At 39.2% G+C, this 16,625-nt stretch overlaps 1 protein-coding gene across 1 annotated transcript in view; it reads left to right on the top strand.

The window, feature by feature from the left end:
- LOC139739357 (structural maintenance of chromosomes protein 5-like) overlaps nt 1-15,482 on the top strand; it is a 55,836-nt gene extending 40,354 nt beyond the window's left edge. The window contains exons 14-24 of the mRNA XM_071649977.1: nt 2,105-2,234; nt 3,345-3,524; nt 5,739-5,908; nt 6,501-6,624; nt 8,308-8,430; nt 10,030-10,146; nt 11,467-11,616; nt 12,291-12,461; nt 13,341-13,520; nt 14,353-14,448; nt 15,049-15,482. Coding sequence (XP_071506078.1) covers nt 2,105-2,234; nt 3,345-3,524; nt 5,739-5,908; nt 6,501-6,624; nt 8,308-8,430; nt 10,030-10,146; nt 11,467-11,616; nt 12,291-12,461; nt 13,341-13,520; nt 14,353-14,448; nt 15,049-15,174 — 1,567 coding nt within the window. The 3' untranslated portion in view covers nt 15,175-15,482. The remainder of the gene's footprint in view (nt 1-2,104; nt 2,235-3,344; nt 3,525-5,738; nt 5,909-6,500; nt 6,625-8,307; nt 8,431-10,029; nt 10,147-11,466; nt 11,617-12,290; nt 12,462-13,340; nt 13,521-14,352; nt 14,449-15,048) is intronic.
- Nucleotides 15,483-16,625: the final 1,143 nt, after the last annotated feature.

Below are 16,625 nucleotides of genomic sequence, written 5' to 3'. Positions count from 1 at the left end.
TAGTTCTTTTTGCAAGGTTTTTGCAAATCCACTTTCAGCTGGCGTAACCAATGTGATTCCATTCATTCAAAAGTTTTCGGTTTTGTTGTTGTTGGGTTAGTGCCCATCTAGCACAGCTGTTATCAGAGACTCCAACCCCATGCCCCTTCTGATCTGGAGATTCTCCTGCCTGAAACCCCTAGCGAACAGGAGACTCTAACTTGATGTGCATGAAGCGCGAAGTTCTAGAGTTCTAGATTCTCTCTCCGTGCTATCTAAGGCTTATTTTTATGCCTCCGCAACGAAGTGGCCGGAGGCATTATGTTTTCGGGTCGTCCGTCCGTCCGTCCGTCCGTCCGTCCGTCCGTACGTCCGTCCGTCCGTCCGTCCGTCCGTCCCGTTTTGTTTTTGTTGATATCTCAAGAACCGTGTGGTGGTTTTACATCAAACTTGGTATGAGGGTATATCCTTGGGGGATAATACTTTGTGCGGATTTTAGGGTCACAGGGTCAAAGGTCACAGGTTATTTTGTGAAAAAAATTGAAATTTCATGTTTTTCTCCATATCTCGCAAATGGTTCAAGGTATCTTCATGGAACTTAGTATATATGCTTGTACCGATGGGCAGTGATTATCTAGGGAAGTTGGGGGTCATGGGTCAAAGGTCAGGGGTCAAAGGTCAAGGTCAACTCCTCAAAATATCACTACTTTCCTTAAAATGCAATATGCCTGAAGGTTTTTTTTTTTTTAACTTGATGTATGGCATGTATTACCTATTATATATTTTTGGGGAAGTTTCTTGCCAAAAGGTCAAAGGTCAAAAGGTAAAAGGTCAAGTGAAAGTGCTAAATTGCACTTTTTCCTCCATATCTCAAAAGTAACTCAAAAAAAGTAACTACCTAACAGTGATTCTCTTTGGAACTGTGAGGTCAAAGGTCAAAGGCCAGGTTTAGATAATGCTATTTTCCCATTTGATACTGAAATTATACTTTTTCTCAATACCTTGAAAATTACTCAATGCATAAACTTATAAAAGGGTCAAAAGTCAAGTAAAAATCATCAGTTCCCCAAATACCTGCACTCTGACATTTTAATCATTCATCCAATTGAACCTAGTTCTAGAAAAGTGAACATTCAGCACATTTGAGGCAAACCTGTCATTTTAATATTTTGCCAATTGTGTGAAACTGTCATCACACATTGTCAAGACATTGTACTATAGACCTATTAGGAGAACCATGCATTATGGCGGAGGCATATCAGTAGCCGTAGCGATATATCTAGTTCAACATACGTTGACAATAAGTAAGAAATCATTTCAAGCGGGAGACACAGAGCCAGGGCGGGAGAAATTAAATCTCAAGCGGGAGAACGGGGGATTTTGCAAAAATGGGCTTTCGGCGGGAGATCTCCCATCGAAAGTGGGAGAGTTGGAGTCTCTGTGTTATTATCAATCAATTTAAGCGCCCAATGTCTCTTTTGTGTACATTTGTACATTCAGTACAATGTTGTGGATGCTAGAAGTACTTTGATTTACATGGCTGTTATATTAGAAAGTATTACAGAGTTGTCATTTCAAGGAAAGAGGTTAATCCACTGTTCTATGATAAAAAAGAAAAAAATGAAGAAAAAAAAAAACGTAACTGGAAGAAACACGCCTTAATTTCAAGTTTTGAAGGAAAGGTACAAATATATTTCAAGATTCAAAATCAGTGGGAGGAAACAGCTATGGTGAGAGGCATTTGCAGAAGAAAGCTTTAACCTGTACATGAATGATACTAGTTCCCTTGTAGTGGATGAATGGTGATGAAATAATGAAAACTCCTTTCCTCCAGTCTTTTGAATATTCACCTGGATGTTTTGATTTTTCTTTCTCTCATTTTTCTTGTCATTGCTCTTCCTTTTTCACATTTTTTTCTCCTTCCTGTTCTGTCCTTGTTCTTCTCTTCCTACTATTTTCCTGTCAAACTTTTTTCGTTTGCTTTTCCTTCTTTGTCTTCTGCTTTTTAATATTTGTCCACCCCATCTGTCCGTACATGTTCCTCCTCCTCCTCTTTGTTGTCATCTTTTCTTCTTTTTTTCCTCCTCCTTCTCCTTCTTCTTCATTCCCTCCTCCTCCTGTGCAGCTTTGGTTTTCAGTGTTACCTGAAGGATTTGGTGACAGCCCCGGATGCTGTGATGGCTTATCTCTGCAAACTCCACAAGCTGCACCTGATCCCGCTTGGCAACGATGACACCGAGCGTAATGTTGACAGGGTATAGATGTGACTTTCATTAAAAAGAGCAAAATCAAACAGATGATACAGTACAAGTGTTGTGAAAATTGCACTTTGAAAGAAACCCAGAGAGAAATGTGGATTGAGTGAAAGCAGCAACATAAGTAGAATATGTAAGTGAAAGTAAGAGAAAAATTGGACAATCGATGCAAGAGTTATGAATTTTTAGAGTTTTGGTGTTGGAACTGCTGGATGAGGAGACTACTAGAGGTTATATACTAGAGGTACTTGGGTTTACCTTTAAGAGACTTTAAAGTTTTGTGTGTTTTCATGCTGTATTATACGTGTTAGTGACAGCTGGAGATACAAATTATATGTGGTGCTTATGACATCACCTTCACACAGTTTTTCACTTAATTTTTTTTTTTTTTATCATGAAATCCAAGTAGGAGACTGTGCACCATCTACATCAATGTGTTGTGTTACAGCATTACACCTGACAGTGATGACTTTTAAAGGGAAATGTTTGCAGTTGTTTGGTCATCTTCAGACACATGTTCTCTGTATAATTTTGTCTACAAAAATAAATAATTTGTGTAATTTTTGTCTACAGAGAAAGTGGGGTGTAAGATGGTGACGTCATCATCTCTTATGAAATGTCTACATGCGGCTGTAATCAGTAGTGCTGTGCAGTGAAAACATGAATAATTGTTATTGTACTCTTGATGACAACTACATGGCAATATTCCAGCTATCAGTAATATGATATGGGTGATATTTAATAGCCATTGGCAGTTTTACTTTATATAAAGAGTCAGTTGAATTGTCAGCATTTCTACAAGAGGTCATACTGTGTGTCTTTTCCCTTGTTATACATATTATTTCAGAACTTTCAGCATCATACAAATTCAAGTTGACTACAATGTATAAATCATGTAAAACTTTTTGAGCTGTGTTACTACATTGTCAAATTGTGCTGTAAAATTTCCACAATTTTACCTTGTGTCATTCTGCCTTCTTTTTTTTTACATTTACATAAAAAAGAAAAAGAAATTTGTATTTGTTGATTTAATGCAATTAAAATATATTGTGAGATAAATGTGCCCACTGTTAGTGTAGCCTGTGTATATTCCTTTCAAAACAATGGCAGGTGATTGAGCACTCCGGACTGCGATCATTCTACACGCCCGGCTACCACTACAGCGTCAAGCAGAGTCGCTATGGCGACCGCATCAAGTCCTCCCTCAGCTCCCAGGTGCGGGAGGCCAAACTGCTGGGAGTCAGCAACATTGACATGAATGAGAAGAGGGATCTGGAGGCACAGATTCAGGCAAGATTTAATTTTGTTGTATGAAAAAGCTGTCATCTTTTTGCATACCAATAATTCAGTCTCTGAGGTCACAAACTTTTTTGCGAGATTTTGTTTTCCGTGTGTTATCACCAAGGCTATCATAAATGCACTATGAACACTTGCCCATGTATACTCGGAACTCATTTTCAATGGGTTAATGCCTGTCCATTCAAGATGAGGTGGTGATATTTTTGCGTGTTGTTAACTTCGCTGTCCGACAGTAATTTGCAAAATTTGCAAAAATGAAACGCTTGCAAATATAAAAGTTTTCACATTCGTCTTATTTGTGATAGCTTCTTTAGCAGAATTGATAGACAAATTTATGAGCTTTTATCTTATTTTTTATGTATTTATTAATTTTATTGATATTCATTTTTTGTCTTTGTTTTGATATGTTTTTTTGTCCCCGCCGAACGAGTTCGAGCAGGGGACTATGAAACGGGCTCCGTACGTGTGTGTGTCCGTCCGTGTGTCCGTCCGTCCGTCCGTGTGTCCGTCCGTTTGTGCGTCCGTGTGTGATCAAAATGTTCAAAATGCTACTCCTTCGCCATTTCTAACCCGATTTTGATTCTGTTTGCTTTATATGATAGCACTACATGGGAGCTTTGAAATTTCTATACAGAATTTCAATTGTGACCTTTGACCTTGACCTTTGACCTATATTGTACATTTTGCTTCAAAATGCTACTCCTTCGCCATTTCTAACCCGATTTTGATTCCGTTTGCTTTATATGATGGCACTAGGTGAGGGCTTCAAAACTTCTACACAGAATTTTGACCTTTGACTTCTTTGACCTTTGACCTTGATTTTTGACCTATATTGTACATTTTGCTACAAAATGCTACTCCTTCGCCATTTGTAACCTGATTTCAATTCCGTTTGCTTTAAGTGATGGCACTAGGTGAGGGCTTCAAAACTTCTACACAGAATTTTGACCTTTGACTTCTTTGACCTTTGACCTTGATTTTTGACCTATATTGTACATTGCCTACAAAATGCTACTCCTTCGCCATTTCTAACCCGATTTTGATTCCGTTTGCTTTATGTGATGGCACTAGGTGAGGGCTTCAAAACTGCTACACAGAATTTTGACCTTTGACTTCTTTGACCTTTGACCTTGATTTTTGACCTATATTGTACATTTTGCTACAAAATGCTACTCCTTTGCCATTTGTAACCCGATTTCAATTCCGTTTGCTTTAAGTGATGGCACTAGGTGAGGGCTTCAAAACTTCTACACAGAATTTTGACCTTTGACTTCTTTGACCTTTGACCTTGATTTTTTTACCTATATTGTACATTTTGCTACAAAATGCTACTCCTTCGCCATTTCTAACCCGATTTCGATTCTGTTTGCTTTATGTGATGGCACTAGGTGAGGGCTTCAACACTTCTACATAGAATTTTGACCTTTGACTTCTTTGACCTTTGACCTTCATCTTTTTACCTATATTGTACATTTTGCTACTAAATGCTACTTCCGGCGGGGACATATATTACGCACCGCGTAATTTCTACTTTTCCTTGTTTTCTTTGTGTAAAATCATGGTGGCTGCAGTGGATACAATGCACATTTTTGTTGTTTCTAATGTTTTTGTTTTTTGTTTGTTTGTATTTTTAATAGATGAATGCCGATATCATTTGTCCATTTCAGTTCCTATCACAAGATTCGTAATGACAGTTTTTGGGTGTAACTAACACACACACACAAATTGTCTTGCAGTACTTTACTAGTGCAAATGTACATAGCCTGAACTCTTTAGGGATATACAAGTTATGATATGATGTGTAGGCTCTTGTAAGTTGTATTGAAGTTGTATAGAAGCCTTTTGTTATGTCATCAAACTTCCAGCTGTGAGGCGCGCCTCACCTTAGCAGAAACTAGAGCACACACTTGAGTGAGTGTATGAAAATCTCAAAAATGCGCAGCTTGAACTCCCAAGTTCATTGATCTTACCTGCCAAAATATTGAAAATCATTCATAAAATCCACAAAAATTCCTGGATCACTCCCAAACTGTATTCATCTGTTACTTGTGTCATTCTCAACTTTTCCTGTAAGTTTCATCCAAATTCGTTCACAACTTTTTGAGTTATTTTGCACATGGACAAACGAATGCCAATGAAAACATAAAACACACCCTCATGTACCACTTTCTTGTTCATCTTTCCTCTTCTAATTGGATGATTTAGGCAAAGGAGAGAGACATGCAGGCGGCAAAGACGGAGTTTGAAGACTACGAGAAACAGCACTTGCAGTGCACCAAGCGAATCAATGAGCTCAAGGACATCAGGACAAACCTGAATCGCAGCAAGAACCAGCGACGTACCATTCAGCAGAACATCAACACCAAGCTTGAGCTGTGAGTTTTCTCGTAAAGATTAGAATGCTGAGATTTAAATATTTGCATTCGGTCAATAGCACAAGCAGGGTATGCAAATGCGTAACAGGGGAAAAATGAGAAAACTTGGTGAAAATGTGTTTTTTGCTGTTTGTTGTAGCTGAGTGTTCAAATTTTCATTTCATGTAAAGAAAGAGTCAAAATTTTGCATTTAACTGTGCATAAATTAGCATTTTAATTAGGGGTGTCAAATTACATTGAAATGACTAATATGTTGGAAGATTAGATATTCCGTAACTTCTGTAATCCTTCTTGAATAACTTCACTCATTGTGGTGATTTATGATTGTCACTTTGATACGTACATGAGTTGCCCTGCTTTGCACATGATGACTGAAGTGATTTCTTTTTTTCTTTCTTTTTTTTCATGGAGGTGGGGTTTTTTTTGTTTAAAATTGACAAAAAACCTGAAAAACAGTATAGCAAGCTACGGCTAGTACAGTTGCACTTTAATAAAGTGGATCATTCTCTCCAAAATTTTGCATACTCAGTAGTACTTCTAACATCAGATGTTACTGATGAAACTTGTATCATTTCCTGATGGTGTTATGCAGCATCCGGAAGAGAGAGGCACAGGCAGTGGATCTAGAGCAAGCCAAACTGGAGGCCAACCAGTCCATCCAGAGATTCAACAACCAGAAACTGACTATTATCAAGAAGATTTGTGAGCTCAACAAGGTGGGTGAAACAAAGCAAAAACAAAAACAAGACATGTCCAGTCATGTACTTGATTCTTCATCGATCTTGGCTGAATTTCTATCCGCACATCCCTGTGCGTTTACTATGTCGTATACTAGTGGAAACTTAGTGTAACGAGATCCTTGGGACCAAGACAATTTGTTCTTTATATCAGATATTTTGTTTTATCAGTAGTAAATAAACAATATAGTACAAATGAAATAAATTCATTGTAACTGGAGAAATTAGTTTGTTATATTAGGTATTTTGTCACATGAGATATCTTTACATTGAGTTTCCCCCGTATTGTCAACTGCTCCTCGTTTGTAGTAGAAGTAGTTATGGTGAAATGTAAGTCCTATCATAAAGATATATCTTATTTCGAGAGTGGCTGGTCATTATGTCCTGAGAAACAAGTCAATTGTCTTCCTATCAGTGAGGCAGATCCAATTTGGCACATACAGAGTACCTCAAATATTTTCAAGTTGCAGCATCAAACATGATCAAAGGGAATAAGACTGAACATTGTGACTCCACCTTTTGAACCTCCTTGGTTATACGTTGTCTGTACAGTTGTTGCCAGACAACTGACATAGAAGTACATTTCAGATAGTATGGCACTCACTGCTATGTGGAAAATGATCCAGGATTTAGAGTATGCTCCCCACCCCCCCCCCCCCCCCCAAAAAAAAGGTGTGGAATTGTATTGTGCAAAACCTGTCTTGCTGTTGTGAGTGGGTTCATATGGTTATCGGCAAGGTGCATACTATTAGGTATTGTTATGCATTGGTCAGCTGACTTCACTGTTTATGATGCCACAAAAGGCAAGAAAGATTTTTGAGCAGTGAAACTTTATGGTGGGAGCAGAAAAAAACAAAACCATATGAATTAAATGATTAAAAACATTCAGTACATATTTCAATCACACAATTCCTGAATTTGTGTGATGTGAAGACCCTTATACATCAAGAGAAGTGATCATAGACACGGGACCAAAATTGGATGTCAGGGAGCCTGTACACTCGTAAGTCTGTCCTAGCTTTCACATGTACAGAGAGTGTTTGATTTGGAATGTGGTAATGACACATCACTAGAACGGTGTTTCATATTAAGCATTGTTACCTAGTGAATGCAAACTGGAATCGCGGAGGGTGATTTGAATCATATTTCTAATTGTGTTTCAAATGACAGTCGAGCGGTGATATCCAGTCACGTTTTGCAAGAATTAAAAACCGAAAATGACTGTGTGAACGTAAGTGACCTCCAGTAGTGTTTTCAGGGCGGAGTTTGTGGTGTGGTGACCTTTCAACCGCTTCCACAGAGAGACCGCACTCCTCAAATGCTAGCACTGCAGTCAAAACGCTCACTACTTATGGCTCAAGAGTTTGATGGGAAGTTAGAAAGAAGCCAAACCTCCCCTCCTGACTCTGAAATTCAAGCCCACGGAATCCGTGAAGCCTTCCTCGGCTATATGAACAAACAAGGATTTTGAATCGTAATTGCAATTCTGTTTGTAATTCAGCATTCAAATTAAGCACTCTTGGTGCATGTGAAAGCAAGGTGTATCTGGTCTGTGTCTGATACAGACCTGATCCAGGCTCGCCTTTCCTTGGCTTTTTACTGCTCACTTTTAAATGTTGGTTTCTTTTCATCTGTATTTTTTCTTTTCTTTCCTCCCTTCAGAGTTGCCTGCACTTTGCAATGAGGAAAGTGTCCCTGTTCTTCCAACACGAGGTGTGCAACAGAGCAAAGGTGGAGCTGGAGGCCAAAATCAATGAAGATAAATCAGAAGAGCAACAACTTCTGGTAATTCTTTGACTGTTTCATCTCAATTTCTAGATTTCATTAATCAGAAAAACACAGGCATCCTCATTTAACCCTAACCAGGCCGGGCTTTTTTGGGTGTTCTGTGGCCGGGGAGGGGTTGATTCAAACCCCCCGAGATCTCGGCCGTCGATCGCGCAATCGCCATGAAATTTGGCACGTGCATTACCTGTGGCGTAATTTACCAAGCTATACAAAAAGAAATGGAAATTTTCGTCACAATAATTAATATATGCTTAAAATCATACATTTTGCTCTAAATCAGAAATTAAAGCTCCTAGAATCCTAATTTTTGGTGAAAACATTCTTTGTAGCATTTCTAACAATGTACTTGAAAAAAAAATTTGGTATCAAAATCAATTTCTTATGTATTTTGTTGTTTTATCAATTTCGTATGTATTTCTTTGTTTTTTCGACCTTTTGTTCTATCATTTTTTTTCTGCAAAATTTATGACAGAACCTATTTCAAGCATAATTATGTTAAAATTGATTAGTTTCAGCGTATGAAAGTGAAAATAATCACATCTTTATGAATAAGAAGAGAAAACTCCATTTGCATAGACTTTATACACAAAATCATGTTTTTGAGCCATTTTCGGTCTGACAGGCATGTATAAAACGTCATGCAGCGTTGTAACGGTATGTGCGATTTTCGCGAAAATGGTGTCAAAAGATGCGCGAGACTTGAAAGTAAAAATTCAGCGAACGGCGTGGTCAAAAAATTTCGCGCGGCGGATTAGTCACGAAAAATGTCAAGGGGGGTTGATTTGTTATACTGCATCAAAATCCTATCACAGCCCCAACAAGATGCTGGCCACCAAATAAATGCTGTTCATGTACTGTAAAAGTGGAAATTTTCACTCATTTCACGCAACCACAAACTAGCGCGAAAATAAAAGCATGTGAATATTTTTGCTTGCCATATGTTCCAGTAATTGATGTCTCAATTCCGTGGAATTAATTACACTGAACTAGAGCTTTCTTTAGCTCAGTCGGTAGAGCGCCGGGCTAGCAATCCGGAGGTCTTGGGTTCGAATCCCGATGGAATCCCATTTTCTTTGCTCAATTTTCCACTTATGAATTAAAAACAAGCGAAATTCATCTCACCCGGTCGAGCGCAAAAAAAAATTACTCAAGCGAAAATATCCACTTCTACAGTAAATGCATGTAAAACCATATCACCTCAGGAGCATGCTCTATGTTACTAGACAGTGCTCACATTTCCAAGCATTAAACGTTGGCATTCAGACAATAGGTAGTTAATACACCAACTTTGTATAACTTCCAGTCGAAAGCCACCTAACCCTTTGAGGACGAGTCCAGAGTATACTCGGGCAAGTGTCTATGGAAAATGCACGTTGTTGCAAAATCAAACTGTCCTCAGTGGTTTAATTTGCAGTTTTCATAGCTTTGGTGCCCACAACGTGATACAAAGTTCTTGGTTACAGATCACCGTAATGCTGCATGTGAATCACCAGTTGTATGTACTCTTCGACGCCTTGATTACGGAAATGTGTCTGCATTTGGTGAAGATATTAACTCCTCTCCAATTTTCCCCTCACCATGACTTGCTATGAGCAGGGTAAGCTGCAGGAGGTGCAGGAATCCTTAGACCAGGTGAAGAAAGAGGCCAGAGCTTTGCTGGGCGAAGCAAGGAGGAAGACGGGCAGCGAATCGCCATCCGACCCTCTACGCAAGGTAACAACCCACACCAGCAACTCCCTCATGTCATGTCTACGCCCTGAAGGGTGCCCAGAGGCATTTATGTATGTGATTGGGTTGTCCATCCATCCAACATCATGGGACTGTGTGCAGAAGATTTGAATCAATCAGTCCCCATTGGACCTAAACCATCTATGCTCACACAATGGTGTTCTCTGTATTTTATTTTGGTTTGTTTGTTTGATAGTTACGTACTTTATATTACCATTGTACTGCCATCCCACTGCTGTAAGCTGTTGTGAAAACCACATGTGCGACAGCCCAGCTCAAAACCCACAAAAAGTAGGCCAAAACAAATTTACGCTTTCTACTGAAAATAAGAGTAAACTCTGGAAAGCTTTAAGAGGATAATATAGATCTTGTTATAATTGGACCATCTTATCCCATTTAAAAAATGATTGAAATAAGGAGAAGTTGGAGATGTAGTTTCACAAGAAAAGGTAGAAAAGAGGATTTACAGATTAGGGTCACTTCTGGCATGCTGTGCAGGAGTATTGCTAGAAATTGGCAAAAAAAAAATGGCTAATACAGTGTTCATTGGCGTAAGCGGGCACCTGATAATTGGGAACACAAGAAAAGAAATGAAAACCAATTAGAAAGCAACTTTACTAATTCCCTATCAATTGCTTGTTTCATATCAACATGCATTCTGTACTTGCAAAGAATGTTTTAGACTAGTCAGTTTCGAGACCTCCATCCAGTAAAACCACTAATTTATGCTATTTTATTCTCCGCGAAGCTTCACTGTGTGCATGACGTGGCGAGCTAGCTCGAAGAAGATTCGATCAGACATTGACAACACACATACACAGTCAACCATACATGCATTTGCTAGTTGGCCAGAGCCAGGTAGTTGTAACATGTCATGAAAGATACTACAAACTTTATAAATTTGAGTCGGTCAACTTATGTGGCCTGCTGTAAAACCAGAAATATTAGCCACATGAAAACTTTGCGAATTTGAGCTTATGGCCTTTTCCATGGCATTAAATTTTCATGAATCGCCAATGGCATTCAATGTATAGTGTAGACAAGAACTTTTGCTTGCATTTTAACTTCACAATTCTTGGCTCCGTGTGAAATTCACAAGACTTGGCTTCTTGTGAAATTTGCAAAAATTTCATGCACACAAAAATTCCTGGTTTTACAGTTTTTTTGGTCAATTACGGGGAATCCTAACCTACAACTTTTTTTTTAGATTTTGAACTGGGCAGTCACGTTTGATGGTCAGCAATAAGAAGTCCTCTGAGTGTCAAGGATTTTGTGGATTAAACAGACATGCATTTCTTTGTCCAGCTCTTTGAGCAATACACCAACAACCTGGACGAACTTGAGAGCCAAATCCACATGAAGCAGACCCAGGCCGATTTGCAGTATCCAACAGACAGGAGAGTGGTCATGGACTACGAGAAACGGAAGAAAGAAATCAGGACGGTTGAAGCCGAGGTGAGATAAACCTGACAGCTACCACATTTGATGCAAAAGATATTTATCTACCTATCCCTGTACATGCTCTCTATGCTTTTACCTGTATTAGCTAAAAATAACAATATTTCTGAATTTCATATACAGTGGACTCCCATTATAACGAAGTCCTCTGGACCAGCACTTTTCTTTCGTTATATCAAAAATTTGTTATAAGCGAACAAATAAACAATAAAAGACATAGAGCGGATAATGTTGGGGCCTAAATTCTTATTTTATTCTGTTGTAACCAGAATTTCATCATAACCATGTTCGTTATAACGGGAGTGCACTGTATAATGCACATGCATCATCAACTTGCTCATTTGAATATTCATAAGGACTGGTTAAGAAGTGTTCCCCCCCCACCCCCCCCCCCCCCCCAAAAAAAAAAAAAATGTGATGTTTCAAAATGTCATATCTTCTTCATTTTTTATCCGACTTTTGTTATTTTGGATCATTTTTTTTCTCTTTCTTTTGAAGTTTACTTATGTTTGGGGTGGATTTCCTTTTTAATTCCATCCCACTTTTGTCTTTCACATGGGCAGATAACTTGCCTCGGTAGAGGCTTCCCTTCTGGAGGCTTCCAGAGAGTATTGGGTCTTGATATTCCTTTCCTTTCTGTGATCATTTTTGCCGCAAAAACTTGACCGCAGGTTGCAGCAGACCAAAACATGCTACAGGAGCATGCCACCCGGATAACGAGCCTGAAAGAAACGTGGCTAGAGCGGCTAAACGACCACATTGCAAAGATCAACTCCAAGTTCTCGCTGTTTTTTTCCAAGATGGGCTGTGCTGGGGAGGTCGCCCTCTATACTCCCGATGAGGTATGACAGACAGAATTGCGTCATTTTTTCATTCATTCGTTGGTTTAACACCCTTACGTTTAATTTCATAAGTGGCGGGCGGGTGACTGATATTGAATGTAAGCGACCCAGCGGCAATTGCAGCTCACTGAAAGTTCTTGAAATTTCAGTTATACTGTATGTATTTTGAAAGGCAATCATCACTACTATTGTCAAAGCAGACTTTGCCCTATGACACTACTTCCAAATCAGCTCTCTTCTGTTATTTTTTTTATTTTTTTTTTACATGAATACCTTATGTTTACAATATTCCATTTCCTCCAAAAAAAGTGTCACTATTACTGCCCGGGATGTTATTAGGCCAGTGTGTTCTTACACACCGTTAGTGCCAAATGATTTCATGTTATGCTTGTGAGCATGGTATTTCAAGAGTAAAGGGATCTGAAATGAAATGTGTCGTTTAATTACAGCCACTCTTGATGTGTCATTCAAATCAATCAAAACTTTTTAACAACACCCTGAATGGGTCAGAAAATGGACCTGAAATTCTACACCACGCTTATTTCTGGAACTAATGACTGTGCAAACATATTTACGTATCATGTAATGTTGATGCCATCATCACTCACACTCCCTTTTGTTGAAGGGAATTGATGCTGATGCTAATTTAATATGTTAGTTGCTAAGATAAATTTGTCCTTTGTCATTCTTCATTCTTTGTCAATTATTGGATTTTTCTTTTATGTTGTATTATTTCTGCATGCCAATTTACTGTTTTGTTTTGTTTTTTCTGCTGCCAATGCAGCAGTCCCATCATGTGTGTTCTCGTTTATGTCTTTTCTTCTTTTCTTTTTTTCTTTTAAATCCTCTTTATGTTATTTGCAATGACTCCTCCACCAGGAGAGCTATGACAAGTATGGCATCCACATCAAGGTGAAGTTCCGGGCCAACGAGAGGCTGCAGCTGCTGACGGCCACCTACCAGAGCGGCGGGGAGCGCAGCGTGGCCACCATCCTGTACCTGATGGCCCTCCAGGATCTCAACAAGTGTCCCTTCCGTGTGGTGGATGAGATCAATCAGGTAAGCCGAACGACTTTACTCTGTTTTGCTCTCCATGTTTGATACATGATGATGGTGATTTGATGATCTGAGGGTACGGCATTATCTGTCTCATATGTCCTCTCATCAGGACAAATGATATACTGTTTATACCCATGAGCACAGTGAGTGGGTTTAAACAGTTCCAAAGTTAAAGAGACTGTACAGTACTGGTTGAGGTGGGGATTCATGTTTTGTACATTCCTAAGTGAGATAATGAGAAACCTCTTAGGAGCATGTAATTTTAAAAAGGATTCAAAGTTTATTTGATGAAAAATGTTTTCAAATGGCTGAGATAACAAAAAAGTGATAATGATAAAAGGCGACAGGCCACACCTTTATTAGGATCTCTTTGTTTCACTATGTTTTTGGATATCTCAGCCATTTCAAAACTGATTTTCATCAAAGAAACTTTGGATACCCCTTAGAATTGCATGCTCTTTGATATCTCATAGAGTGGTTTCTGAATATCTCGCAAAACGTTGAAAGCTAAGTCTTTACCTCAACCAGAACTGCACACACCCTTTAAACAAGAGCATCCAACTTGCACCGATCCATGAAATAGGCACGTGCATCATTTTTTTTTTTTTTTGGTTAATATAAATAGGCCCTTAAATTCATGAAATTCAACTTTTTTTCCCCATCATGCGTCCAGTACACTTACAGAGCCTGAACTATGCATTTAGATTTTACATCATGGTCACTGAGAGGAAGAATTGTTATTTGGTTGACTGATATTTTTGTGGAATATTATGAATATTCTGTTGGTTCCTTTCTTATCAATTGAATGGCTTTTTAAAAATCTTTGACACAGGGTATGGACCCAAGCAACGAGAGGAAAGTCTTTGAGTTCGTCGTGGAGACTGCGTGCCGAGAAAACACCTCCCAGTATTTTCTGATCACCCCAAAGGTAAGATCTCCCACATATCTAACCTTCACTCTGCCCTCGGCTCACTCTGCTTTAGAGGGAACCCAAACCCAAAGGGCAATGTGGATTGAGTGAAAGCAGTAACATAAGTAGAACACATCAGTAAAACTTAAGGAAAATCGGACAATTGATGCAAAAGTTATGTATTTTTTAAGTTTTGGTGTTGGAACCGCTGAATGAGGAGACTACTAGAGGTTATGACGTACGAATGAGTGTCCTCAAACCCTGGAATACTCCCAACCCACCTGGGTAAAATAAGTGAATTTCCCCCAACAAACCCTGGCATATTCCTGACCAACCTGGGCCAAAAACATGCTAAAATTCCTGGCCAACTTTAAACCATTGAGGACGTTTTGATCTTGGTACAACACGCATTTACCATTGACGCTTACCCGAGTATACTCGGGACTCGTCCTCAACGGGTTAATACAAGTCCCGGCTCTTGCCCAGGTACGATACAACTACCCAGGGGTGTGGACTACTGTTAACATTTCATGACAAATGCATTATTCTCCTCCAAGATGTAAGTGGTGCAGTATATTTATAACTACTGTCTTGGTCTTTTTGTGGTCCTCTCAACAGCTGCTCCTGAACCTCAAGTATGGTCCAAAGATGAAGGTGCTGTGTGTGTACAACTCTCACTGGATGCTGCCATACAAGAAGTGGGACATTGACAGGTTCATCAGTATCAAGGAGAACATGAACTGAGGGACAAAGAGGGGGAGATTTGGAGGGAAAGAAAAAGCAAGAAAGACCAAAATATCCCCCTTACAAAAAACCAAAAGTTATTGGAAGACATAAAAGAGTTGACAGCAGCAGACACTCATAATACACAGACTGACAGAAAGAAAATGAGTTGGGGGTGGGGGGAGAGAGAAGAAAAGGAAAGAATGAATGAAAACCAGGGTATGGGCAAATAAACGGGGAAGCATTTGGTATATCGCGGATATTGTAAGAGGGTTATCTATCTGCACAGTGACACCACTCTGCTGATACTGTGCTTCCATATTTCAAAGAACTAGTGTGAAATCTGCCTATTGTTACATGGGCACAGGGCACATTGCCATTGCTTGCAATGTCTGTCTGCATTTTGATCTGAAGAAGTAATTGATCCAAACACCACAGTTGCCTTTGTGACATGACAGGTCCCGAGTAGAGTTTGACATCGTGCAAACCACACCCATTTTGAAAGCAAAGTACAGTTGTTAGTGATCCACAAGTGTTTTAAGTCAATCAAAATGGGCAATGATTTTGGCTACTGTGTGGGTCTCTTTTATGCATCTGAGTTCACAGTAGACATGGACCCTCGGTCCATAACTCTTGGTGTGCCATGGTATGCTCGATATTTTGAGACTGCAACTCATGAGTGCTTTTGGAAAACATTCTGTTATTCAAAGCCATATAATTTTTTTTTATAGAAGTGTTTATGCTGTCTTTGTTTTTTGATTGGCCTTTACTTCAAACATTCCAAACCCCCAAATAGACTTTAAAATGGTATTCTTGGCTATGAGCACACATACTTTCATGAATAGGTCATAGTCAGGACGCGCTGCAAGCTATATAATGGAATCGCGCGTGATGCTTTCAGTGTATGTGGCATATTGCGATTTATCAATCAGTTATTTCACAATACTGCATTTGAGAAAATATGCGAATTTGACAAGCTATCAAACAAGTCGTCCATGCAGCTGTGGCACACACAAAGAGTTAATAGCTTAAATCACTAGCGTCATGTCAGAGATCATTTGGTCACTTTTGGTCCGAGGGATTTTACCCTGTTATGATTTGCCCATGTTTGAGGCCCTGACACTTGACCAAAGCAGCAAAAATGCAGTGTCCAGAAACCTATGTCTGTCCAGCTGTGCACACTTTCAATTGTTGTCTTTCTGTGAGTCTTTCCTGATATGAAGATGCAATTTGCCTCAAGGTGTGTATTGCAAAGATGTCATACTCAAAAATAAGAGGGACGTATATTCAGGGAGCCTATCCGTAGCTGTATTACTTAGGCCATGTGAGTTAACCTCATTGGGTACCATTACATATATCCTTTCATATTAGTTGTGACTGATGTAAAAAGTGGTAGTTCTTATCCTGATCAATTGATGTGCTGGAGTAATGACTCTTTTTAGAATCATTTGAGATCTGCTGCTTCTTCATGT

Source organism: Diadema antillarum, unplaced genomic scaffold (assembly GCF_040938485.1).
Source record: "Diadema antillarum isolate AM-2024a unplaced genomic scaffold, OU_Dant_1.0 seq00000798_RagTag, whole genome shotgun sequence".
Lineage (NCBI taxonomy): Eukaryota > Metazoa > Echinodermata > Echinoidea > Diadematoida > Diadematidae > Diadema > Diadema antillarum.
Note: the sequence above shows the minus strand (reverse complement) of the source record. Positions and strands in the feature narration are given on the sequence as shown.